This window comes from Botryllus schlosseri, chromosome 14, assembly GCF_051294905.1.
Source record: "Botryllus schlosseri isolate E-star chromosome 14, Bs_hap1, whole genome shotgun sequence".
In the NCBI taxonomy this organism is placed as follows: domain Eukaryota; kingdom Metazoa; phylum Chordata; class Ascidiacea; order Stolidobranchia; family Styelidae; genus Botryllus; species Botryllus schlosseri.
In genome coordinates, this window is record NC_137249.1 from 3,943,741 (window position 1) to 3,969,425 (window position 25,685).

Genomic DNA, 25,685 nt, shown 5'->3' on the forward strand with positions numbered 1-25,685 from the left:
TGTAGAGTTATACCATATTTTGGAATCGGGAAAGGAGGGCACTTTTTCAAATTTTTCGAACTCAGAATACCTGAGGAAAATCTTTAAAAAAATGGTATATTTTCCACACTTCGTGGTCGGTTGACTAAAAAATAAAAGGTCAACTTTCTCGCTCAGTGCCCAAAATACAGTTTTTCTTTCATATCATCAGTGTAGTTGACTAAAAAAAGGTCAACTTTTCGGCTCAGCTCTCGAAATAGCCGCCAGAGCGTTACTTCTGTGCTGATATACTGTATCTCAGTCGAATTATGTCCTATATATTTAACAAAAATTCTCAAAAAATCATCATCATTCGTTTATTAGCAATTTTAGCAGTTCAATACACCACGAAATGCGATACAATGAAAAGATAGGAAGGTGTCGAAGCGAGTTTGAGTAGTCTATGGAATGAGACACCCACCCTGGCCTCGGCGATGTAAAAGAGAAGGCATGCACATTGCACACTGAATAAAAAGTAAAGATAGTATAGAAAAAAGCAAGCGACAAAAATGGGCTGGCATGTCATGGAAGGCGGGATCGATAGGTCAGTCGTGGTCCGGTAATCTTGAGGACGGACTCTCAAAAAGGAGGACATTTAGGCATAGTCGTTTACAGCAAGGCAGGTATGCAACCTGTAAACGACTATGCCTGCTGTAAACGACTATGATTTAGGCGTCCTCGGAGGACATTTTCCAAAACCTGAAACAGAAGGACGTATGGTAACCCTAATACTGTGCGTACGTATTTTCTATATGATTCTATATCATACGTTGTATGTTTGTTCTGTATTCCGGTTGGATGAAAAATGAAGACTCTCTCTCCGTGGCATGTGTCAACCTGGTGTGTGTCAACCTGGCATGTGTCAACCTCAACCGTGGCATGTGTCAACCGTGACATGTGTCCACCTCAAACGGTCAAAGGTCATATACAATTCTGCCGATATTACAGTGTAATCCGAGAATAAATATATCTTCTTTGATATTAACGGGAGTATATAGATTTTTTACACAATCTATATACTAATTTACATCATTTTACACTATTTCGAGTATCCAGCCCAAAAACGAATGAGATGTTCCGTGAGCCATATGCAATCTGACATAAAATATCGAAGACAACGTGTGGCCCTTTTCGCGGCGAGTATCGCAGTTTTGTGCCGCTTGTTGTATTGGTGATAAAAAACCTCAGCCAGGATGGCGATCAAACATAATCGTATGGTGCCCAATGCGCATTTTCATAAAAAGTGGCAAACTCGAGTCAGGACCTGGTTCAACCAGCCCGCCAGGAAAGAGAGGAGGTACAAGAAACGTCTGCAGAGGGCAAAGGAGATCGCCCCCCGTCCTATCAAGAAGCTTCGTCCCGTTGTACGATGCCCGACCATCAAATACAACATGAAGACTCGTCTCGGACGTGGATTCTCTTTGGAAGAACTCAAAACTGCTGGAATCAACCGTAATTTCGCCAGAACCATCGGTATTACAGTCGATCACCGTAGAAGAAACAAATCCTACGAAGCTCTCCAAGCTAATGTACTGCGTTTGAAGGAGTACAGATCCAAATTGATTCTATTCCCTAAAAAGGCTAGCCAACCTAAAAAGGGAGATAGCTCTCCTGAGGAAATCAAGATGGCCGAGCAAGTCACGGGTACAGTTTTGCCGATCAACACAAAACCAGCCAGAGAGAGGGCTCGTGCTATCACAGAAGCCGAGCGCAAGCACTCTGTATTCCAAACCATGAGGATGGCGAGATCTAACAAGAAGCTTTTCGGCATCCGGGCCAAGCGTAAGAAGGAGAAGGAAGAGGCAGCGGCTCAGGCTGCGCCCAAGAAGAAGTAGAAAGGTTTTATTGAGATTCTCACCGAGGGAGAAGTTACGCAGAGTACCTACGTCGAAATTTGAACCAGTTATTTTTCGATTCATGAATTCTGTGAATTTGCCGGTTTTGTGTGTCGATTTTCATGAAATTGTGCCGCCAATATCTTCCACGGTTGAATTTCTCATGTGTGTATTCTCTTTCTGCCAGAAAACTTAACTGTAAGCCGTAGGCCCGTCAAAGAGCTTCGATATGTCAGGGCAATTTCATGAGATTCTGGTTGGCCTGACGTCGACCGACAACAACACACGCTCAGAGGCTGAGGTAAGGCAGTGTAGGTGATTGCGTTTCGCTTTGATGAGACTTGGCGTTTTGAGGTATCGGTTTCATTTTGCAAGATAGAGTTGGATGTCTTGGCGCTTGAGATATATTGCTGTAGTATGGATATTGACGTCATAGAGATCTTTGACATACCTACCACATTACACATTTGTGCACAAGGTGAACTGTGTCAACGGCAGTCTTACAAGAACAAATCCGTCCAAACATGAATTTGACATAGGGAAATACATATCGATATACACTACACAATTAATTAGACAAACGTGGTCTCAAATTTAGGACATTAGGATTATTAATTGTCTATTTCCGTAATTTCAGTCTTAATTAAGAAGTGATGTCTCGAAATTGAGACTGATTCAGCTTTTCAAGACCATTTAGAATCGCCACGATTATTCGGTCTTCAAAATCAGAATAAGCTTATCTTATTAGACGGATTGAGGCAATTTTTGTATAGTTCTCAAATCGTAATTCGCTAATCAAGAAATGTTATGGTCCTTGGTCTTGAAAATAAGGACCGTAAAGTTTTCATGAGATAAGAACACAAGACGCAACTGGCTATATGGTACCGTAATTAAGACAATGCTTGAGGCTCAATTGTTTTGTTCTTGTTTTCACCCATCCAAAAGGTGCCTATATATAATCTCTTGCGGCGACAAAACTCAAACAGTTGATTCCAACTGCCATGCGGATCTGGTCTTGAAAGCGACACTGCCATTCGCGTCACCTGCAATTAATTGTGAAACAGGTATAGCCTACCAGGACTCCACACGTTTGAAAGAAGCGATGACATGGAATATTTGCTGTATTTAAATTTTCGCTTCTTCATAATTGATCTTGTCCATCTTAATAATGGATGCTTCATATCCTGGATTGTAGGTAAAATAGAGGTACTAATCCATGTCAAATTCCCTATAATTCAACAAGAACCTGTTGAATCGTTATGGTTAATTAAAGAAAAACATTCGACTTGCGGTCTGCTGTACGCAGCAGTTCACCTAAAGTTCATGAACAATTCCTAACTTGGCTTAAAATAGATTCCGCGGTGTCCTCAGTCGTAGAATATCAGAGATGGAATATTACTATGCCTCACATCTCTGATAGTTCTAATATCAATGGTCGTGATATCAATTAAACTTTGACCTGATTGGTTGGCTGTCGATGATAACTATGATTACATAGTGTATATTCATATTGAAATTAACACTAATATTTTCGGCTGACACTCGTCGTGTTCTTTCCAATTCTCTACTAGTTGCTGACGAGTGTCAGCCGGAAATATTTGGGCTCATTTCAATATGAATATACTATCCAATTGTGCATTGAAGTTCTGTACCTCTCTAAAAGCTCTTCAAATAACTATGATTATTGAAAATATTCTGACAACATGTAATTTTCAGGCTGCGTATGATAAATATCAAGCTTCCGATCGGTTCACGTTGTTGATGAGCGTGTTGGTCGTTCCTACTGTTGACGAAGAAATCCGTCAGCTGTGTGCCGTCTTAGTAAGGAGAACAATAACAAGCAACTTTGAAGAAGCATACCTTCCTCTCGGTAGGTTGAATAGATTTTCACAGACTACTTTAGTCTTGACTAGAGCCTGCCCCATATGTCGGTATATCCCTAAAGGTTAAGATTTCAAGTTGTGATCCGACTTGCGCTATATGTAGGCCTACTATATTTTCAGCACCCAATAAGATACATTTATTTTTGCCGGCTAGTAAAAATGGATGTAGTATTTTGCACATGTGTTTGATGATGTTTTGCATTTCGTTGGTAGTTGAAGGCAAAAACAACAAATCATATTTAATTTTTAGATTAAGCCCTTGAATACTTTGTTGTTAAGTTGTATTTTTCCAAAAGGAATGATCATTTTTGACGAATTCCTGAACTTGTTTACGTGAAACATCACTGAAATTATGTAGAACTATCAAGATGCGTGGAAATGATTCAACTAATAGGTCTGTTAAGTTCTAACTGTCCGTCGCTAGACAAATTGCGACACATCCTCGCATGGAAAAAGGCCCAAATGTTGCGGAGAACGTTGTGCAATGTTTGCAATAGGCCTAACAATCAGGAGTGAGGCAATTTACTGGAAAACCTTTTTTTTAAACTAGCAATACAGCATGTTTCATGGCCACAGTAATTTTTAGAAATGAATTGAACCGGTTTCTATAATACTTGTACAACTCTCTGTGAGAACTTAATGATCTTGCATTGACTATCTGCAGCGGAAAATATCAAACATGAGGTCCAAGGCCAGCTCCTGCAGATCATAAGAAGCGAAGAGGGAAATGTCATGAAAAGAAAGCTTGGCGACTGCGCCGCCGAACTCGCCAGAAAACTAGTTGGTCAGTATAGTATTCGGACACTATGAGTTTACCCTGGATTTTGGAACGTTTTAACGTTTCTCGGGCTCCGGAAAATCAATTGTTTGGTTTATTATACCATATTAGCCCAATAGTCGTGTTCGTATGATTTCTTGAAAGAATATTGTTTGCTCACTCAACCTTGTCCCACTGGTAGCTTTGTATGTGTCATGCCGCAACCATCTGTGATCAGCTCACCTAAAGCGGATTATATTGCGTAGCGACAAATGTTTGATTTCGGTTGATGCATGATGCTGCCATATACTGCATTGTGACATCCTATGGATGTGAGAAAGTTTATTCGGTTTAAACATATTTCATATCATTCTGATAGTGCACTCAGATACACGTCGGTGGTAGTTGTAATCAGGGCATAGTATGGTATGAAAATGTTGATTGGCCGTGTCGTAGCATACGACACATAGTGCAAATTTTTGAATGTCACTGGAAATAACACATTTCCGATGTCATGATCATTTCACAACATTGTCAAGAAGTGAAATGAAATCGGTATGGTCGAAAACGTACCGAAGTATCTTTAATGTGACGGATAACAGGCGTTATGTTCTTTTTGGCCGCATAAAAGGTACATATTTGAACTTTCGCATAGTATATTCTGTTGTGACATCATAATAAGTGATACTCGACTCGAAGCGTAATACGTGATTCAGAATCGAAACGCTCAGGTACTCGATTTTGCCCAGCCCTAGGTACGGGCCAATTTTTGCAATAGATCAGTGTAAATTGGTATTGTGATAGTGCCTATGTAACTGATTCAATCCAAGAACAATCGCACATCACATGTAGTAAGTTGAAAAATGTTGTATATTTCTTTATTTGCATCAGTAACTACAAATCCGCGTTTATCACAGTCATCGAGTAATGAATAGGGATGCGTTTCAACCTTTAGCACGCATGTCATGTTGCCTACACAAATGTATACTTGCTAACTGCCGAGTGACTTCATGACAAGATGATGTCATGACTTATGAGTTCTTGTGAGCGTGATAGGAAGTAATGCGATTTCTCGTCGTCTCACGCGTGTCGTGCGCTTTTAGACGAAGAGGGGAACAACACCTGGCCCGACGTGTTGAAGTTCATGTTCGAATGCATCAGCTCGCCCAACACGAGCCTAAAGGAAGTGGCGCTTCATATATTCTGGTATGGAAACGCGTCGTAATTGTGTTTATGATTTAATGTAGTCTCTAGCTCCGATTACGTGTCGCCTTTAGTGACTTATCCTACCCGCCCCGAATATTTCACCTCAATTATGGCTCAATATAATATTGATAAACCCCACGCAATTTACAGTATGAGTGTGTCTGTTCGTTTATTGCAAGATAGTAGGTAATAATCCCAATCGCACTACAATGATAATACAACCAAATTACACACTCAACTGTGCATTGCGTGGGATTTATTATCATCCCCTCGATGCATAGATGGACAACTAGAAAATTAGATTAGAATTATAGCTACAGTTCTTCTCGAATAAGTTTGTAATTAGTGTTGCTGAATTAAGATTAGAGCATTGAAACATTTCACAAATTAGATTAAAATGAGATTACTGTCGTTTCACACTAATTAGACCGGTAGAATTATCGATCTCAAATTCTGCATTCGTTCCCAAGTTTGTTAGCGCAAACATAACACCTTTTTGTCAAGTCCGTGGACTGGACATGAGAGTATTTTTGTCAAGTCCGTGGACTGGACATAAGAGTATGTGGTTTAAAGCTAGGGTTGGGGTTTGAGTAAGGGCTAATTACCAGGTTAGGGGTGGTTTTGGGGTTAAAGTCACATACTCGAGTGTCACATGCTCAAATGCAGGGCAAGAGTATTTGTCATCTCCTTGTTGAGTACTATAGATTGAAAGGCTAGAATATTTCATTCTTTTGGTAGCTTTATTTCATCTATTCATCATACTGATGCAGTAATTGATATACTTTTATTGGGTCATTGCAGCCAATATTCCGGCATCTTCGGCAACCAGCTCGATCGGTATTTGGAAGTCTTGAGAGAAATGCTGGGGCAGTCGATGCAGGCCAATCAACCGCCGCAGGTGATATGCGTACGCCTGAATCTTTGTGCCGTTCTAACAAACCGATTTTGCCGCTGATCAGGTTCGGTTCCTGGCGGCTCGAGCTGCGATTTCGTTTCTCGTCGATTCGTCGGCGAATTCGAAGGTGTTGAAGTTTTATTCGAATCTCCTTCCCGGCATTATGACGGTGAGACATATTTGCCTTTTTGTTTTGTTGACAAGTCATCCGCGTATTGTCACAATTTGTCGTTCGTAATTATTTTGCCCGTGTTTGAAGAAAATGGGATTTCTTCACCTAGGCTTTTGGAAGGAACATGTCGATAATCATAATAAACGTAATAATAAACTCGAACGCGGGTTGCAATCACTGTGTGACTCAGCTAGAGTCAATTTGTGTACAGTCATCGCATTGTAACTGCGAGGAATAGTAAAGTCACCACGTTATTTGTATTTCGTCTATCATTCAGCTGATATTTGGAAAATAAGGTTAGAACTGAGGAGAATGACGATATTATGAATGCGAGCCTCGAGGTGAGTTGAAAAATTGGGTTGAACCGGAACAGAACTGAGCAATGAACACAATGACTCGGACTACTTGGGTGCTAATTATGACTACTTTTATCTCTCTGGTTATGGATTCGTGTTTGCTTTGTTGGGATTAGACGCCGTCAAGCTCTGGATTCATTTGGAATCCTTTTCGCAATTGCACATTTATACAGTTAGCTGGCTGGGTAGCTTGTAGCAATGAACACACTTATGTTTACGGCAATTCTGTGTCAGGCCGCTTATGACAGCGCCTCGGACGCCGACGACGAAGTATTAAAAAGCTTGGTGGAGCTTTGCGAAGACGTTCCCAAATACGTGCGGCCCCAAGTCGCGGACTTGCTCGCCACCTGTCTCAGGGTAACGAAATATTTTCTATGCGCTTTGAAAGCCGCGCGCGTGACACTTCGTGTATATTGTCAGCTCGTCGCCGACGTGGAAATCGAAGAGTCCATTCGACAGATGTCCCTGGAGGTGATCGTCACCCTGGCGGAGACGGCGCCTGGCTTGATCAGGAAACAGAAGTCTATTATACCACAGCTCGGTAGGTGAATACGCAGTAAAGTTGTGCATTACATCTGTCTCCACTTATTCCTCCAGTGTTTTGTCAATTTGATGCTACAAACTGTGTGTGCCATCGACTTTATAATATGATTAATCCAATCTGAATCTTGTTCCAAATTCAGGATTCAAGTCCACCAATAATTTTATATCATGTACGAATCTGGTAGTGGGTGAAATTGTTCAAAAATCGCATGAAATTTGAATATTCTTGAAAGGGTATGTCCATGGCCAAACTAGCTTTAAGCGGTTGTAAATCGTATCCGGCCAAAATCATCAGGTCCAATTTTTATCAGTTCAATGCCGCCCTCTTGTTGCGGGATTGTCCGGCAGATGTCTCGTTTGCCACAAGCGCCTCTTGTAACACTGGATTGGTCACTTGAAACTGTCCATCGAAATTATGATTGTGATGGCGCGTTTGTTACAATGATACACGTAACGAACAATCGGCGGTAAAACAATTGAATCGGATTTGACATGGTACCGTATTTTAAATTGTAAATATTGAAGTCCAATCAAACAATGTGGAATTGGTCTAAAATCATAAACAGCCGAAAATATTCTGGTATATTTCAATTTGGATAAATTATCCAATTGTATATTGAAGTTCTGTACATCCGAGTAGCTCCTCTAGTGGTAGCAGTAATTTGACGCTACGCCATTGAATTTGAAGTGCCCCAAGTTCTCGCGTTGATGGTGGACTTTGACGAGGAAGAGGACCCGACCGAGTGGGCCAACACGGACGAGGAGGAAGACGTGGAGAGCGACTCTAACCCGGTAGCCGGAGAAAACGCGATCGACAGGCTGTCCTGCGCCCTCGGCGGTCCGACCATGATGCCGCATATATTGGCGACCGTGCCGCCCATGCTGCAAAATCGTAAGAGTGATTTTTATTGTTTGATTTCTCGGTTATTTGTGGGGCTGGCCGCAGTGATCTAAATTGAGTTTCAATTCCAAGTAGTGAGAGATGATTTGTTCGAGTACTAAAATTATACGTTCGTTACCACCAAGGGTTGATTTGTCGACAAGAATTTTAGTTTCGACACTGCTTTCCACTGACTCTCAAGACTCGAGTCTCTCGAATGGATAAAATACAGGGCTTTGGAGCCGGAGCCGTGCATTTTTACCGGAGCTGGAGCCGGAGCTCTATATAAAATTCTGCCGGAGCTGGAGCTAGTTATTTGAGGGGTAGCTCCTGCTCCGACGTATTTCATAAGATGCTATTATATATGCAACAACCATATCTGCTGAGTTCATCGAAATCAACAGCAGGCCTTCGCGAAATTAAGAATCTTTTCCTCTTTGGCGCTACCTTTTCCGACTAACCATGTTCCTGGGGGTTTAACAGCAGAGCAGTCGTATGTTCAATGTTCAATTTTCATAAATGAGTACCTAACATCGGTATGCGACATATGCCTGTGAATATTGTGGGTATTCGCCATTCGGCATACCTGCAATTTCATCATCAGCACAACCTTGTTGGCCAATTGTATACGGTTTGAAAATAATGATCACTATGTATTACGCGAAATGGGAGAGAGGATAAAAAAATTCCATCTCTTCGTTGCTATGAATCGGATAAGCAAATACTCGTTTTTTCGTGATAGTTCTTTAGTCGGGCCGCGAAAGTGGACAGTGTTATTGCGAGTATGCAATTATGCATGCTAATTGCAATTCATTACTGCGCGTCATTGTCATTCACTCCAGTAAGGATTTTCGAGCTTAAATAGGGGATGACAGAAGAGTAGGCCAAAACCCCATGGTATTCTATGTTGGAGACAAACTACTGATTTGATACGCGATTTCCAATTTGTAATCATCTGTTTCGTAAACTTGTAAATGTGCAATGTGCATACTGCATAGTTTAATTCGTTATGGGCATGGCGCAGTGTTTATTTTGATTATTCGATTCATTTCAACGGGAAAATATTATTCCAATAAACTTGATCGACACCAGATGGACTGGTAACGAGTGCACCGATATCGAACGTCTGACCATTGGCCATTTGGTACAAATCGAATTTCTATTGATCACGTCGTTATATCCGTCCATTTTGCCCTTACTTCAGTTACTGTTGAATAATAATCACACATTTAAAGATTGAATTGAGCTGTATGGCCTAATGGTAATGAGTACAGTGCCAGTGTTAAAACGCCGCATCAGAATTTTAATGCTGTGGCACGGAGTAAAGTGCTTTTTTAGTTTATTGTAATATACGACGATTTACTAAAAATGTGACTGGACCCTTGATCCGCCAATGCGTCGAAACTGATATTTTAGTCCAGTCATCAACATCCCAAGTGCCGCGGCCAGACTAATCATATTTTTGGTTGGCCTAGCGAGTTCACAATCTGAGCAATTCAATTTCGATAATATAACAGAATTTCGATGATATAGTGGGAAATTAGCCCGCGGGCTACTCAAAGCCTTCTCCGGGTTACATATGGCCCGCAGGCCGCGGGTTGCTCACCCCTGATATAGACAGACTCCTTCGATAGTTTTCAGAGCCGGAGCAGTGGTAATAATGCTGCTCCGGAGCTGGAGCCGGAGCTGATGTATGATAGAAGAAAGCTCCGGAGCTGGAGCAATGCAAATTTACGGCTGCTCCGAAGCCCTGATAAAATAGTTATGCAGTGATTTTGTAATAATGATATTTATCACACTTCTAATGCCGAATTCAACATGGCCGATTTTCGAAGTGCTGTATGTGGCGATTCAAGCTCACAGTCGGTGAAACATTCAATTTCGAATTTAATATTGCAATATCTATGACCGCTTTTGTAATAATAATTCCTCTTACATTTCTTATTACAAATTCACAAGCAATGTTGAATTGTAATCGTTTTTGATGCAACATTTCATTTCAGCGGACTGGCGTTACCGACACGCCGGGCTGATGGCTATTTCCGCGGTCGGCGAGGGATGCCACAAGACCATGGAGAAACATTTGCCGCAAATCGTCGGAGCCGTTATTCCTTACCTGGCGGACAGCGTAAGTATTGCCGCGTGGCGGTGACTCGTTTCAGGCGGACTCGTTCGTGATTACTATGCCTTAGCCAGTGGACAATTTCAGACTAAGTTTGAATGTAACTTGAAGTGTTTGCTTTGTGATCATATAAAAGGTCGGTTACTTGGGAAAAAAGAGAAAGGCGTTTGCAAATCAAGCACGTGTGGATATCACGATTATGCAAACTTCTTACGTTGACGAACTTTTGCGCGTATGAGTGGGATTACCGTCAGTTTACTTGAGTTTACCAGCGAGTCTGGAAGTGCAGCAGATTTCGGGTTTCTTTACCTACCGAACCGTAAATACTATTTAATAAAATCCAAAATTTTCTGCTGCAACTTGATTTCCACTAGTTCAAATTGAGCAGAATTTTATATGCATCGTTTTTTTAAACAACCTAACAATTCCATTGGGTAGCCAGTAAAATTTTTAAAAATTCATATTTATTCAATCAGAACTTTTTTCTCTCCTAGCAATACTTTTACATGTTAATCTTGAGCTGAATTTGGTGCGTTGATTTTTTGCAACCTAATGATTTTATCAAGTAGCAAGTGAAATTTGAAAACTAAATTTATTTTTAAACAGCCCCAGGCTACATCTTGAACTCGTCAAGTCTGTCTTATTGGTATGGCGTCACATTGAGGAGCGGTCTATTCGAAATAGAACGACTCGGGCATTCAATTTTGCCAAGTGTACGTCGCAATTATAATATCGGCCGGTGTCGCTGTAGTCTCTCGCGCGCGAACAATTATCGACAAGAGCATCAAAGCTGTCATATTTCTGTTCAGCATGCCCGTGTCAGGTATGCAGCGTGTAACGCCCTGGGACAGATGTGCACCGATTTCGCGCCTACGATGCAGAAAGAGTTTCACGAAAAGATTATCGTCGGGCTTTGCAGCGTCCTCGACGACCATCGACATCCGAAAGTTCAGGTCTGTGGATGGACGCTTCCAGGAAACTGTTTTTGTTACACTCTGTTGTGCAAGGGCAGTGCCGGACTGTCGCATAAAACACTTTGAAATCACTACTTCTACTTCGAGAAGAAATATTTAATTCTTCTCTCCTTGCAATAATGACTGCTCAGTAGGGTTGTTCAAAAAATACTTTTTTTTCCAAATCTCACTCGCCTGATGACTAAATCGTCAGGTTGTCTAAGAAAACAATGTACACCAAATTTGACTCAATTCCAACCCGTAGAGGCCGTGCAATCTTGAATTGAAATTTTTAATTTATTATTAAAAATTTAAAACAAATTTTTTCAAATTTTTCTGTCAACCCCATGAAATTGTTGAGCTGTCTTCAAAGACGATGCGAAACAAATTTGAGTCAATTCCGACCAGTATAAGCGGAATTATTTGAGTTTTTCGTTGATAATCCCCGGATCAAGGATAATCCGAGAATTATCAACGAAAAACTCGAATAACTCCGCTTCTAGAAGTCGGAATTGACTCAAATTTGTTTTGCATCGTCTCTGAAGACAGCCCAACAATTTAATGGGGTTGACAGAAAAATTTTAATTTTTTTTTTTTAATTTTCAATAATAAATTGAAAATTTCAATTCGAGATTGCACGGCCTCTACTGGTTGGAATTGAGTCAAATTTGGTGTGCATCGTTTTCTTAGACAACCTGACGATTTAGTCAATAGGCGAGTGAGATTTGGAAAAAAATGTATTTTTTGAACAACCTACTGCTCAGTCACCTCGGTTTGCGGGTCATGCTCGATTCCGCTGACGTAAAAAACAGTCGCTAATAATCGTCCCGCAAAAAGTATTCGTTCGTTACTAATATATCAGAAAAAACGACTACGCCACGAAGCCAGACGAGACCAAGACAACTGGGAGTGTATATAAGCAAGAAGACGAGATAACCTTGTAGAAAAAGACAAGTTTTCGTTAGTTTCTTATGGAGTCAACAACGTGTACCGAGTGCGAAAAAGTGTGTGCACAGCGACAGAGATCCCTTATCAAACAAGCCATAAGTGACCGCTTTTGCTTAACAAATTCGAACGTTACTGTCGAAACATTGTAGAGCGTTTCACCCTATGCACGTAGTCTAAGAGTTTTTCAGTTTTGAAAAGTGAAGAGAAATTTTTCAGAAAAAGCAGCCGCTGCCAGCCGGTTAGAAGAGAGCTTCATTTTCTTCATCAGTATGCTGTGTGCAGGGCCCATTGACGCAATTTCAGTGAACGGCTAACAAAATTATTGTTATAATATCCCCTGTATGGTTTCATTCTACTTCCACTCCGCCCTTTTTTTATGCAGAACTAGTCCTAGAATACTCATTTTTTCGCTTCAATATAGACGATGACTACGTCCTTTCCTTCCTTGGTCTGCTCTGATTTTACCGCTTTTTTTTAGGCTCACTCTGGCGCCGCCATGGTGAATTTCATCGAAGAATGCCCAAAAGCCATCCTGCTCCCGTACATGGAGCCGTATTGCGCCAAGTTGGAAGAGGTCTTGCTCGCGAAAATACAGGAGGTGAGCGTTCTTTCAAAAGGGATGCGAGATAACGCGGCCGTCTCACTATTCTCGTATTTCTTAGCTGATGACGAAAGGGACGAAAATTGTTTTGGAGCAAATACTGACGACGATAGCGGCCATCGCCGACAAGACGGAAGAGAAATTTATCGCGTATTACGACAGGATAATGCCGCCTTTAAAGTTTATTTTAGAGGTGTGTTTGTTGTTCTTATAATCGCAATCTCTGTTAGTACGTCAGCGGAAAATATTCAGGACTCATTTTGATACGAGTATATTATTCAATTTCATAATGAAGCTCTGTACTACAAAGGGTCTCTTTCAATATCTCGTTATTACAGAATGCAAAGGGGGAAGACTACAGACTCGTGAAGGGCAAGACGATCGAATGTATCAGTTTGATCGGTCTCGCGGTGGGATCAGAGAAGTTTATGGTCGACGCGCAGGTACTGGAGTGGAATTCTGCTTTTTATTGTTATCCGTGCAATTCCGTATAGACCTTTTTAGCTTGGGATCGTGATAATTTCCGATTGAATTTAGCGGTCCGCCAAACGTTCAAAAATCAAAATTAGCACAACTGTAATCACGACTAACGTGTGTAACCCGAAAGCAATTAGCGGAAACTTCAATGCCGTGAGGAGTTTTATGCCGCCTTTTTGATATTACACACCGACGTTTCTGCGAGGTGAAGTCCTGTCGAAAACCCATACCTCGATTTTGATTTGTTGAACGCGGTTCGTCTGTCGTCTGCAACTCTGATCTCGTCACAGGCGATCATGGACCAGCTGCTTCGGACCCAGGCCGACATCGAGTCGTGGGAGAGCGAAGACCCGCAGATATCGTACATGATGAGCGCTTGGACGAGGTGATGCGCGTTGTTTTGTCGTTTGTTACGATTTTCCCATTTCGTATAACAAGCATACAAACAGAATTTCAAATGATAACCGATTTGGCCAAGCGTGATGTTGCAATGTCATATTACAAAGAACTCACTGCATCTTTGGTCCCCTCAGCAACTACGTTTTCAAAGCTATTTGGCATATTAAAAAACGATTATAGGCATTCCCGGTTTTGAGGTCGATTCCCCGACAATTCTTTGTTGCCGTCACAGGATCTGCAAGATCATGGGCCGGGATTTCGTGCAGTACCTGCCCGTGGTCATGCCGCCGCTGATGAAGGCGGCCGCCATCAAGCCGGAGGTGGCCATGATGGACTCGCAGGACGCGGAGTGCGCCGACGAGGACGAGAGCTGGGAATTTGTGAAGATGGGTGAACAGGTGCGAATTCGACCGATGTAGCCGTTGTGAATGTGTTCTGCGCCGGGATTGCTGTTGTGTATCCGATAATTTGCCGGGATATTTTTATGCTCTCGATGTGGTTTGTAGCCGCCGAAGTTCAAAATTACATTATTTTTACGGTCGCAATGAAAATAATGGCGGTGGCCTGTCACAAAATTGTGTGCCGCGCGCCATGACTTGCTGTAGTTTCGGGGTTCCCATAACTGGAAGAATGTATTGAAGCTAAATTTTTTTGTTGATACAATATTTGTTGTATAGGCAACATTGGCTCTCGTCATTCGAATGTGTCAGAACTAAATTTTTGTTGATGTAATATCTCCTAGTTGGATGAGCATGTGTATTTTCATCACTCAGAAAACATAAAACTTTCAGTGCTCAAGGGTATGCGATCAAATTATTTGGCAATGAAATAACCTTAAGTTGGAAGGGGGCGTCTATATATTGACTCCCTCCACTCAAATTGTTATGCCTTACTCCTGAGCAGTTAGACGGGTGAAAATACCATGTATCCATTTCTTGACGCTCGCTTATTGTCGTGATTCCGCAGCAAAGTTTCGGTATCAAGACGAGCGGCCTGGAGCAGAAGTCGACGGCGTGCCAGATGTTGGTGTGTTACGCGAGTCAGCTCAAGGAGGGCTTTGTGGAGTACGCCGAGGAGGTCGTGAAGCTGATGGTGCCGCTTCTCAAGTTCTTCTTCCATGACAATATCCTTTTCGAAAGATTTTGTTCTTAGCCTATACATTAGTCGTGTAGACAGTGGTTCCCTCATTTTTTTTTGAATCCATGCCCCATGTATCGCCTAGCTTGAGGTTATCAGCGACATGATACGGAAGTGGGTTTTATAGACCGTACTTGTTTCTCGTAGTAGATAAGTTTTGTTTGTATATTACATGTGATTCATTGGTTTTATGTCACGTGAAGTAGTTCATGGATGCACTTCAATAACATGTTGTTATGTTAAATAGCAATGAGGTGTGCCTAGGTATCACAGAGGTCGATTTACTGGAATGGTGCCTTCCCTGAAAATCTTGTAGCAGCGGAATTCGAATACGGTGACTTTTTCTAGGAAAATGGTTTCTGCCATCTATTTTTCACAGTAGCAAATAAATTTGATACCACGTCATACGAGTGTAGTGCTCATTTAATTCAAAATACCTCTCTCTCATAATTACCCCCTTTGGGAACCGCTTAGTCTGATCTGCTGCGAGTCTTCCTTAACCGGTGTGGTTCTGCGTACGCGTGCGAGCGTCGGCCGCCGAGTCCTTGCCGCTCTTGATGGAATGCGCAAAACTGCGTGGCGACGAGTACGTCACGCAAATGTGGAGCTACATCGCGCCTCAACTTCTCGAGGCTTTGAAAATGGAGCCGGACGCCGACGTGCTGTCTATCGTGATGGAGTCGCTGGCCAAGGTATCGTTTTCAGTGTTTTTTAAAATAATATCTTCATATTGAAATGAACCCAAATGTTTTCGGCTGAATCTCGTCAGGGTTAACCCTCAGCAACTAGTAGGGAATTTTAAAGAGCATTTTTTATACCAACACTCGTATCGCCAAATATCACGTAAACATTATGAACATATTTATATTTGAGTAAACAATATGAACATATCATTCATTTGTATGTCGAAGTTCTGTACCTCGAAGAGAATCTTCAAAAATCTACTCCATTACAGGTAGCGAGTAACCTAGTTTCGCATAAGGAACTGAAAACTGAGGTGCGAGGAGTGTAATGTAATATCTTAACCACTCAAGTAAACGTACTTGGCTACTGATCCCGTCTGAATAAATCCATGTCACAAAGTCTGGCGCTGATTTACAATGAGCGGTCGTTCGGAGTAGTGCGTCGATATGTAAAGATATTTTGAAATCTCATCCAGTTACGAGTAGGTGATATGATTGTTGATCTACAATCTTCTTTCCGATTCTCTACTAGTCGCTGACGATTACCCCTGACGAGTGTCAGTCGAAAATATTCAGGTTTATTTCAATATAGCTATGCATTTTAATTACGGTCTCTCATCCTACATTTGCCGGCCTCTGCGATTGTCGTACTTTTGCAGTGCATCGAGTACCGGGGTCACGGGTGCTTCACGATGGAGCAGTACGAGATCTTGGCGAAAACGCTCAACGAAATGCTGGAAAAGCACTTTGCCCGGGCTCTGGAAAGGCAAGAGAAGAGGCGGGACGAGGATTACGATGAAGAGGTGGGTTTACGGCGTGAAGAATAAGGACTTCGTAAATTCTTTAAGGACTTCGTAAAACTATTAGGATGTCACAATAGTAATAATTTTGACTGAGAAGGGTTGAAACCAGCGTTGTGATGACTCGGGTCGCAATTTTCAGTCAGGACCGATATACTGGAAACATGAGCACAGAAAATGTACTTATTATGTTTATAGTGAGAAAATTAGTAAGCGTATATTACGAGTGTGAGGCCTCAATGTCGCCCAAGGGTGTCAAAAAACAGGTTGTAATGACTCGAGTCGCGAGTTTTTGATGACTCGAGTCATTTTCTTGAATATGAAAATAACTCGACTCCAGACTGGGTCCACCAAGACGGGTATTTCATTGTAATTTCTTAGAATAGTAAAGTTATTACACTAGTATTTTTTCGTCCATTAGTACTGGTACTAGAAAATGTCATCAGAAACTGGTAAAAGTGAGGAAAATTGGTATATTATGAACGCGAAGCATTCGACATCACCAAGTATAGTTGTAAAAAGTGGGTTTCACATGACATTAACTTGAAACTGAACAGTCAATACAATGACTCGGACTCGAGTCAAAACACTATGACTCGGACTCGACACTCTACTCCATGACTTGGACTCGGACTTGACTCGGTGGTGAATTGAAAATGACTTGACTCGAGTCAAAACTGTAAAAGTGAGATTGACTTGTAACTCGGAGCCTTGTGACTTGGTTACAAGCTTGCAAAAAAGTGAGTTGAACCCGGCTTGAACTCGATAGCGAACATTGAACACTATGACTTGGACTCGGACTTGACTCGGTGGTGAATTGAAAATGACTCGACTTGACTCGAGTCAAAACTATAAAAGTGAGTTGAACCCTGCTTGAACTCGATAGTGAACACTGAACATGAACACTATGACTTGACTCGGTTGTGTATTGGAAATGACTCGACTTGATTCGAGTCAAAACTGTAAAAATAAAATTGACTTGGGACTTGGTCACAACCCTGGTTGAAACATATATTTTTTGCGGACGCAAGGAAAATAATGACAGTAAAACGCATTCCAAGTGATTCGGTATTTTTTGACAAACACCGTTTCGTAGCGCTTTTTGACCATGGTGTGGGGTTTTGATCACTAGTTGACGGAAATGTCGTCTAGTGGCCTTGTGCGACATGTTTTCAGCTTAGGTAGTCGTAGTTTTGAATCTATGTTCGAGGAACTATAGTGTTGAAACTGTTGATAAAATCTTACTCGTGAAAATCGGTTGTCGTCGCTTGACTCTAATCTCTGTGCTCGGCAACGGTGCTTATCTCGCGATTCCTCGCTCTTGTTCAGATCGAGGAAACTCTCAAAGACGAGGACGACGAAGACGTTTATATTCTGTCGAAAATCGCCGACATCTTCCATTCGTTATTCGGCACGCACGGCGCCGAGCTTTTTCCCTTTTTCGACTCGCTGTTACCGCAATATATCAAGTTGCTAGTAAGTGACTTTGTTTTTTCTCGATACGTTACCAGAGGTAGTCAGTTAGTCAGTAACAAAATATTGCTCTTCTAAATGCCCAAATTTGTCATCGTTCATTTTGCGATTGGAAAGCTGCCACCTCCAATCAACTTCTGATAAAATCTACTGTTTGCTACTACTCATGTAGATTACTCTTCAGATCTCAATTTCATATCTTTGAAATTGCTATTTCTGCTTGTAATTGAGTAGAAACATACGCCGTTTCAAAACTAGGCCTAAAATACTATCTTGGAAATCGGTATTTACACTTGTACTTGGTTGAAATTTATGGCATTCCAGGACTAGGCGTCAACTTTTTCATTTACTAGGGAATTTCTATATGTGTTTCTATTCACGGTGTCACTACTACCAATACTGACTTGACTCCTTTGACCACCCCTCTACATTACACAGAGACCTGAGCAGCCGTGGCCGGACCGTCAATGGGCGTTGTGCGTCTTTGACGACATTATCGAGTTTACGAAAGCCGACTCTTTGAAATATAAAGAATATTTTTTAAGGTACTCCGTCTCTCTGTTTGTGTTTGCGGTAAAACGTCACTTTGTTTGTCTTTTTCAAGGCCGCTCATCGATTATATTATTGATAAGAGCCCGGAAGTGAGGCAGGCGGCTTCGTACGGCGTCGGTATTATGGCTCAGTTTGCGGGCGAAGCGTACGCCGACGCGATAAAAGGTGGGTGCTGTTGATTTTGGAGCAGCTGTCAGTGCCTGCTTGCACGGTCATGTTTTTAGAATACTTCAAATTCTATGTCACAGTTTTACAGGCAATATTATCCTACCTACTTTTTTCAATTTGGATATTGTGAAGTAGTAAGTGGTTTGGGGGCGTATTTGCATCACCTATATCCAGGTGAAATTGCAGGGTTGTAACCAAGTCACAAGTCGATCTCACTTTTATAGTTTTGACTCGAGTACGAGTCCAACTCTGCTAGTAGAGGGTCGAGTCCAATTCCAAGTCATTCTGTTCAGTTCAACCCACTTTTTTCAACTCAGCTCGAGTGATATGGAATGGCTCGCGTTCGTAATATAGTAATTTTCCTCAGTTTTACCAGTTTATGGCCCTATTTTCCAAGTATCAGGACTGATAGACGAAATACCAATAATGTCGTGACTTCACTATTCAAAGTTACAATGAAATGTCTCTCTCGACCGGCCTAGTCTTGGGTCATGTGACTTGGTTCGAGTCGTGCACAATGACCGAGTACAAGTCGAGTCGATACAAAAATTGCATTGAAAAAATCGCGACTCAAGTCATTGCTACCCTGTGAAATTGTCACACGCCGGCTGGGCTAAACTGCCGCACTGGAATCCACAGTAGCTTATGTCCATTTTTACGTCTTGTGAAAATATGTCTTTTGTAAAATCTTCATTTTTGGGCCTATATTGGCTGTTCACGTTTGACGCAATGTGACGAGCGTACCATGACCAAAAGAAGATGAAAACCTTTCGTATTTTTTATTCTACCAAGATGTCCCAAACGGACGTCGACTACTCTGGTTCCGCCGCGACGAAACTGCAGCCGTTCGTTGTGACATTATTTAATTTGCTAAGGTGTACCCTTTGATCAACTAGTTTTGAGATGTTTTGTTAGTTGAGCCTTGCATTAGAGTTTAAATTTCTGACGTTGCTTCTTCTTGAGTAGCAATGATGGCCCCCTGTGGCTGTCTTAACTAGTTTAGTTTACTAGCCAAAAACTCACCTGTTTGTAATGTACATTGCAGAGGCTCTGCCGAGGCTACGTGCCGTTATCGAAGGCCCGATGGGCAAAGGCGTCCAGGGCGCCATGGAACATGAAAATATCGGGCCCATGGAGAATTGCGTGTCTGCCGTTTGTAAGGTAAGGCGTGGCTATTCTAAATTGTTTGATTTGTGTAATTATGCCCGTGACTTGACTTGAGAATTGTTTTTATACTCCAATCGAATTTCTGTTTTCCTGCCGTTTTCCTGATTTGATACGGCTGACCTTGATTTTTTTGGTATCTCTAATTTGCAATGTAATAGCGAATTCAGTAATTCTAAATATTACATAATTTCGAGAAAGTGAGAATGGCCCGTCTGACTCGGGAGTTTCGCCTTTCAGATTTTAAAATATCAGCCGCAAATGCTGGGCGAGTCGCACGGCGAATTGCTGCAAGCGTGGATTTCGTGGCTGCCCGTCGTCGAGGACAAGGAAGAGGCCGGTCACGTTTACGGTTTTCTATGCGATATCGTGGAAAGGTAAGCGTCGGGGCTGTGGCGTCGGTTTACTTTTCCTCCCGATCCAGACATTTTCCATATAGCGACTACTTCTATTTTCATCACAAACCTCCCGACTTTTTTATGGCGGCGACTAGAACCTGGGTGATATCAGATTTTTTGGGCCGATACCGATAAAACTGATAACTAGCGCCGATATTAGGGTAGCTCAAGAATAACTTTTTTTTGTAAAATTTTTGCGGCTATTTGATAAAATTGTTAGGTTGACTAAAGAACGTTGCACACCAATTTGGTCTCAATTCCAAACAGTCGGAGTTCAAAAATTTTTAATTCATTATAAAAAAAGTTTTTTTTCCAATTTTACTGTCTACCCCCATGTAATTGTTACATTATCTACAAAAACGATGTAAAACAAATTTGACGCAATTCCAACCCGTGGAAGCGATATTATTTGAAGTTTTCAATAATAATTCTAGAATTACCCACTGTCGAGGCTGTATTTGTGAATCCCAAATTTTCAACTGCAATAACTTCCCTTCTACCAGTTGGAAGTGAGCAAAAATTGTTAAGCATCGTTCTTTTAGACAACTAAACAACTTCATGGGGTTGACAGTAAGATTTTAATATTTTATATTAAATTAATCAAATTCCGATAGTGCGCAACTTTTTTTTCTAGCCAACCTAACCTTGATATTAAACAGCCACAAAAATTGAAAAAAATTTGACAACCCTAGCCGATAAAGCATCTAGCTTACGACGCATTTCCAAAACTTCAGTGCATTTATTAGACAAGCTGTAAGAAATGAATTGATATTCCCAGTGTAGCAGTCGTAGATCGTATTTCTCTGATTTCTCACGACCGTTCTGTGACTTCCCGAACATTGCCGACATTATTTAACCTGTAATAGGCGATACTGATATTTCTAAGTGTGATGTTGACTCGATGTTATCGGTCTGCGCTCCAAGTCGCAGCCAATTTGAAATTGTCTCATCCATAGCATTTTTCGTTGGTTTAATTTGACAACTAGAATTGCGTCGCTGTCCTATGTCGACGGTGGCATTTTCTACCTGGGATTGATTTTGAAATGTGTTACAGCAATTCCGACGTGCTTGGCGAGGGCGACTGCGGTGTCGCGCGCGCCGTCGTGTTGTTTGCCGACGCCTTGTCTAGCAGTTCGTTGGAAGAGGCGGAGGAAGTCATGAACCGGGTGATCGCTATCATGAAGCAGATTAAGGTGAGCGTTGGCATACAGAGGTGGGCAGTGGTGTTGTTGAAAAAATCTGTTTTCAAATGTCACTTGTCACCCCACGAAATTGTTACGTTGCCAAAAAAAAAAATATGCACATTAAATTTTGCTCGATTCTACTCCGTATAAGTGAAGTTATTAGGGAAAAAGAAATTTGGATTCTGAAAAGAAAAAGTATTCACTGTAGGAAATTCTCTCTTTTAGCTATTCCGAAAAGTTGTTGCTTAGTATGCGTGAATGAGAAGTGAAGTGACACGTCTTGACTCCTGATCTTTGTAATTGCCTCGAAACGAGAGATGTCGCTATCTATTTGAAATGGATTTCACAACAGTTCTGTTGAAAGAGGAAATTTTATTAAAATAAAGCGTCACAGCAGCATTGTAATTAGCGATTTCATAAAAGAAACAATCCCGCTAAAACAGCTGCGAGTTGTGGCAAGATTTCATCTTCTTTGGCACTGACTGTGATGATGTCATTATGTTATGAATTGTATTTATAATCAGTTTAATAAATGAATGTGTATTTTTGGTAGAGTTTCACTTGTGTTCGTTCTTTGGTGTCTAGCCGGATCCAAGTAGCTTTGAATGCTGTTACTTTTGTATGGTGTATTCTGCCAACAGAAGCTGAGTATCAACTAATCATACTAATCAGTTAGGAATCGGTTTCTGTCTTGTGCATCCAAATCGTCGGAAGATAAAAACACCAATTCCTTTTCGATTCCAGAACTCGAGAAACGAACTATGGGGTAACGTGATGGCTCAGCTACCGCCATTAAAAGCAAAGGCGGTGGTCACTATTTTGGGAGACGTTCCCTTGAACGGACACTCGTGAAATACGTCGAACGAGTGCTGCCGCGTTTGCATGTTCGAAAAGTGTAACAAGCTCAATCTCCGGTGTCGAAGCCGGACTTGTACCTGATACGTGCCAAAAACCGCTTTTCCCGATGGTCTGGAATCGTTGGTCGCAGATGCCGCAATACCGATGTTGTAGGCGCAGTTTGAGTTTGCATTACAGTCTCATTAGGTTATCTTTTTTCTGTGTTTGCCTTTTCATTTTGAAACTTGCTGTGTCGCGTAGCAAAATCGAGCCTAGTCACTGCTATTTTTTTTAATACTCATCTTGCTTTAGATGGCTGCGTGCACTTTCCGTGCTCGGCCTGAATATTATCTAAGAGTTGTAAATATAAAGCTTGTGGTCGCCGATTAACCTTGCTTGCCTGTGTTGATGTTAGGAGTCGCTCGATACCTGCATGCTCTCTGTAACTAGTGTGCGGGACTCGTGCGGGGAAGTTCTCAAAACCTGTTACTTGGTTTTCTGCTTGAATGGAAGAATGCTGCTGTAGTTACGTTTTATTATTTTTCAAATACAGTAATGCTCTCCTGATGATACTTAGCGACATTGTTGAATACATACGAGTTTAAAATTGTGTGTGGGATTGTGTCTCAGTCGATGGCTAATGATCTCTCACGACGCCGTGAAGCAAAGGTGCTTTTAGTGCAGGGACGGGCAAATTTTCCTGTCAGCGGGTCGGATATAGGAAAATTAAGTACTTGGAGGACCGGATTGGTGAATCGATACATTTGTCCGCAAATACAAGGAATAAATCGTAATTAGTAAATGTGTTTTAACGGCGGCAATGTCACTTCGAAGCCATTTCTCATCGATAAATGTGGATTTGAGAACAGCATTTTCACACAATCGTCGCCGTGTCTGCTTCTCTGATCATCTAACACGGTGCAATCAGGACGTTCGATCAGCGCGGTACCCCAAATTTACCAAAATATCAATTCAGTAGGGTTGAGTAAATGCAGATAATACAAGTCTTCTCGCTTCGACGAACTTATACGCGTATGCTTTACTCTCGCAAGCTGCTCTCACAGGTATATAGTAAAATACACTCACTAAAATTTGACATAAGTGGGGAATCTCGGCAGACTAGCTGGGGCCGCGGGCCGGACAAACTCCTGTCGCGGACCTGATCCGGCTCGCGTGTTGCCCGTCCCTGTTATAGTGTGTGTTGGTTGCGATTAGCTGGACATTTAGAAGATTTTTAGCTTTTACAAATTTATTAAAAATAACTGAATTCGCAAAGACTTGGAAATGAATTAAATCCAGAAAAAATACAGCAAAAGTCGCGATCAGTTCATCAAATTTCGTTTTCTCAGGAGCACGGGAATGGCAAATGGCTGTAGACCAAGCTTGGCTCGCTTCTTACTGTACAGCTCTGTAGCATTTCGGTTCAAACCATAAATTAGATATCGGCATTTCGCTCAGAATTATCAAGTCCGGTTACGATCCGTCTGTGTTGTCCTGTGGGATCTGTCGCCATTGGGTGCAGAATTTGAACTTGTTTCTCTTCGATACAACTCTGGCTTCGCAGCGGTCTGTGTAGCGGACGACGCATGTCTTCGGAATTTTTCGTTTAGGTTGAATCCTAAACGAGAGGTCAACTGTCGGGTTTCCGTATTTTGAGGTCCGGAAATGAGGACGCTTTTTACAGATCGAACGAGAATATGGTTTATTTGAAAATTTTGACTTGAAATACGGTTGTGTTGCCTAAAAAATAGAAATTTCTCCGTATCGACTACCGCGACAGACCCGCTCTATCGTAATGGTGTCATGCTGACTAAAAAGGTCATTTTACCAAAATCGACTCCCGAGAGACCAGCCCTAACATCATTTTTTACTCGTCCTTGCCATCAAATCCAAATTTTGGGTCATTTATGGCCATTTTCGGTTTTGCCTGCACAATCGCTTCCGTCAAAGCTATAAAAGAGGACGAATTGCCAAAGAGGAGGACCAGTCCTTCCAAAGAAGGGCGTATGATAGACTACGAATGTTATTTAGTAGTGTTTGTAAGTGCTAAAAGGTACTGGAAAGTAGGCTACTGTATATCGTTTTATGCTATCATTCAAACCTCAGTTACAGTACCAAGCGATGTAGCACTCACTTTCTGCAACAGTTGGTGACCTTTTCCGTGTAATAGTAATGGACATATTTCATCTTGGGCCAAACGTACTGTCCCGTGAATAAATTATAGACGGGTTTCGGTTCTTCCCCGCATTTCACCGTCTTGGCTTTCGCTTCCGCTAGCTCAATGTACTCGTCGCCGATTACCGCGGATGAATTCGTGCCCGATTTGATAACGTAAGCGTTGGCTGCTTGCAACGATGCCCGAGAAATGCTTTTCCGCAGCGAAGCGTTCAGTTCCAGTATGCAAGATACCTTCAATTCAGAGATGACAATTCGACTCTTCCTCGTATGCCCAAATTGCCCATATTAGCATATGTCGGAGACAAAAACAAATGTGGAATTGGTGGGATTATACATACAAGTATACTGCAGGACATAGCGCGCACTTACCGTGAATTTGCGAATCTTTGTGCACAAGCAAGTTAGACAGATCCCTTTGCGTCTGTTTACTGAAATCCAGTAGTCGCCACCAACTCGTTGGACTTTACGGTTACCACAGCCCTTACGTTTGAAGCAATCTTGTGCCATTAACCCCCATGCCATTGCCACGAGACATATTGAAATGACATTTGCTCTTCTCATTTCGCACCAACTGTTATAGATATTTATATAAATATATATTTAAGGATACACGCATCTGTCCTTCACCTTTTGTCAGTGAGGCGAACGTGCCAGCAACACCAAAATATATATCCTGCGACTGAAAACTTAATCATCCGTATTTTGTATGTGTCCCAAATACAGAATTTACTTCCTAAATTCCTTTGTACAGGAGGGATGATATATTCAATCTTAAAATTACATGAGTGACGTTTTCAATTATAGTACACTCTAAAATTATCCCATGGAAAACGAATTGGAATGTATCGCTCATAGAATATAAAGGGAAAATCTTGGTCCTCGAATCCGATTTCTTCTTTTAATTTCCCTATCCCGATAGTTTGGAGTGCTTATTGCGGTTCTGCAAGCTTTGTAATGTGTCGCTTCGGGACGCAAAACCGCTGATGACCTTTAATGCTGTCGTTACTTTCGATGGTAATTACGCTCGAGGCGTGCCATTAGGTGTAGATAAAAGCACGAGCACCTG

General features: G+C 41.7%; 3 protein-coding genes across 3 annotated transcripts; 2 read left to right on the top strand and 1 right to left on the bottom strand.

The window, feature by feature from the left end:
* Nucleotides 1-1,128: 1,128 nt before the first annotated feature.
* LOC145455910 (large ribosomal subunit protein eL13-like) lies at nt 1,129-2,044 on the top strand. Its single transcript, XM_080333941.1, has one exon. The coding sequence runs from the start codon at nt 1,212-1,214 to the stop codon at nt 1,851-1,853; it is 642 nt and encodes a 213-aa protein (XP_080190067.1). The 5' UTR covers nt 1,129-1,211; the 3' UTR covers nt 1,854-2,044.
* Nucleotides 2,014-23,051, top strand: LOC145455904 (importin-5-like). Its single transcript, XM_080333932.1, has 26 exons — nt 2,014-2,154; nt 3,570-3,723; nt 4,401-4,520; nt 5,597-5,699; nt 6,501-6,597; nt 6,659-6,763; nt 7,357-7,479; nt 7,543-7,663; nt 8,354-8,557; nt 10,549-10,673; nt 11,477-11,620; nt 13,047-13,166; nt 13,231-13,362; nt 13,508-13,612; nt 13,937-14,031; nt 14,278-14,443; nt 15,012-15,168; nt 15,702-15,874; nt 16,525-16,668; nt 17,995-18,141; nt 18,577-18,683; nt 18,743-18,855; nt 19,904-20,019; nt 20,263-20,399; nt 21,475-21,613; nt 22,349-23,051. The coding sequence occupies exons 1-26, from the start codon at nt 2,083-2,085 to the stop codon at nt 22,454-22,456; spliced, it is 3,327 nt and encodes a 1,108-aa protein (XP_080190058.1). The 5' UTR covers nt 2,014-2,082; the 3' UTR covers nt 22,457-23,051.
* LOC145455911 (uncharacterized) lies at nt 22,725-25,301 on the bottom strand. The gene is made up of 3 exons (XM_080333942.1): nt 24,989-25,301; nt 24,576-24,850; nt 22,725-24,059 (listed from the first exon to the last, which is right to left on the bottom strand). Exons 1-3 carry the CDS (start codon nt 25,178-25,180, stop codon nt 23,915-23,917), a joined length of 612 nt encoding a protein of 203 aa, XP_080190068.1. The 5' UTR covers nt 25,181-25,301; the 3' UTR covers nt 22,725-23,914.
* Between the last annotated feature and the right edge of the window lie 384 nt (nt 25,302-25,685).

Coding starts and splice junctions, on each gene's coding strand:
- LOC145455910 (XM_080333941.1), top strand. CDS start 1,212: ATGGCGATCAAACATAATCGTATGGTGCCCAATGCGCATTTTCATAAA.
- LOC145455904 (XM_080333932.1), top strand. CDS start 2,083: ATGTCAGGGCAATTTCATGAGATTCTGGTTGGCCTGACGTCGACCGAC. Junction 14,032..14,277: donor ATGATGAGCGCTTGGACGAG/GTGATGCGCGTT, acceptor TTGCCGTCACAG/GATCTGCAAGATCATGGGCC. Junction 21,614..22,348: donor CTATCATGAAGCAGATTAAG/GTGAGCGTTGGC, acceptor TTTCGATTCCAG/AACTCGAGAAACGAACTATG.
- LOC145455911 (XM_080333942.1), bottom strand. CDS start 25,180: ATGAGAAGAGCAAATGTCATTTCAATATGTCTCGTGGCAATGGCATGG. Junction 24,851..24,988: donor CAAAGATTCGCAAATTCACG/GTAAGTGCGCGC, acceptor TCTGAATTGAAG/GTATCTTGCATACTGGAACT. Junction 24,060..24,575: donor GTCACCAACTGTTGCAGAAA/GTGAGTGCTACA, acceptor CCTCTCGTTTAG/GATTCAACCTAAACGAAAAA.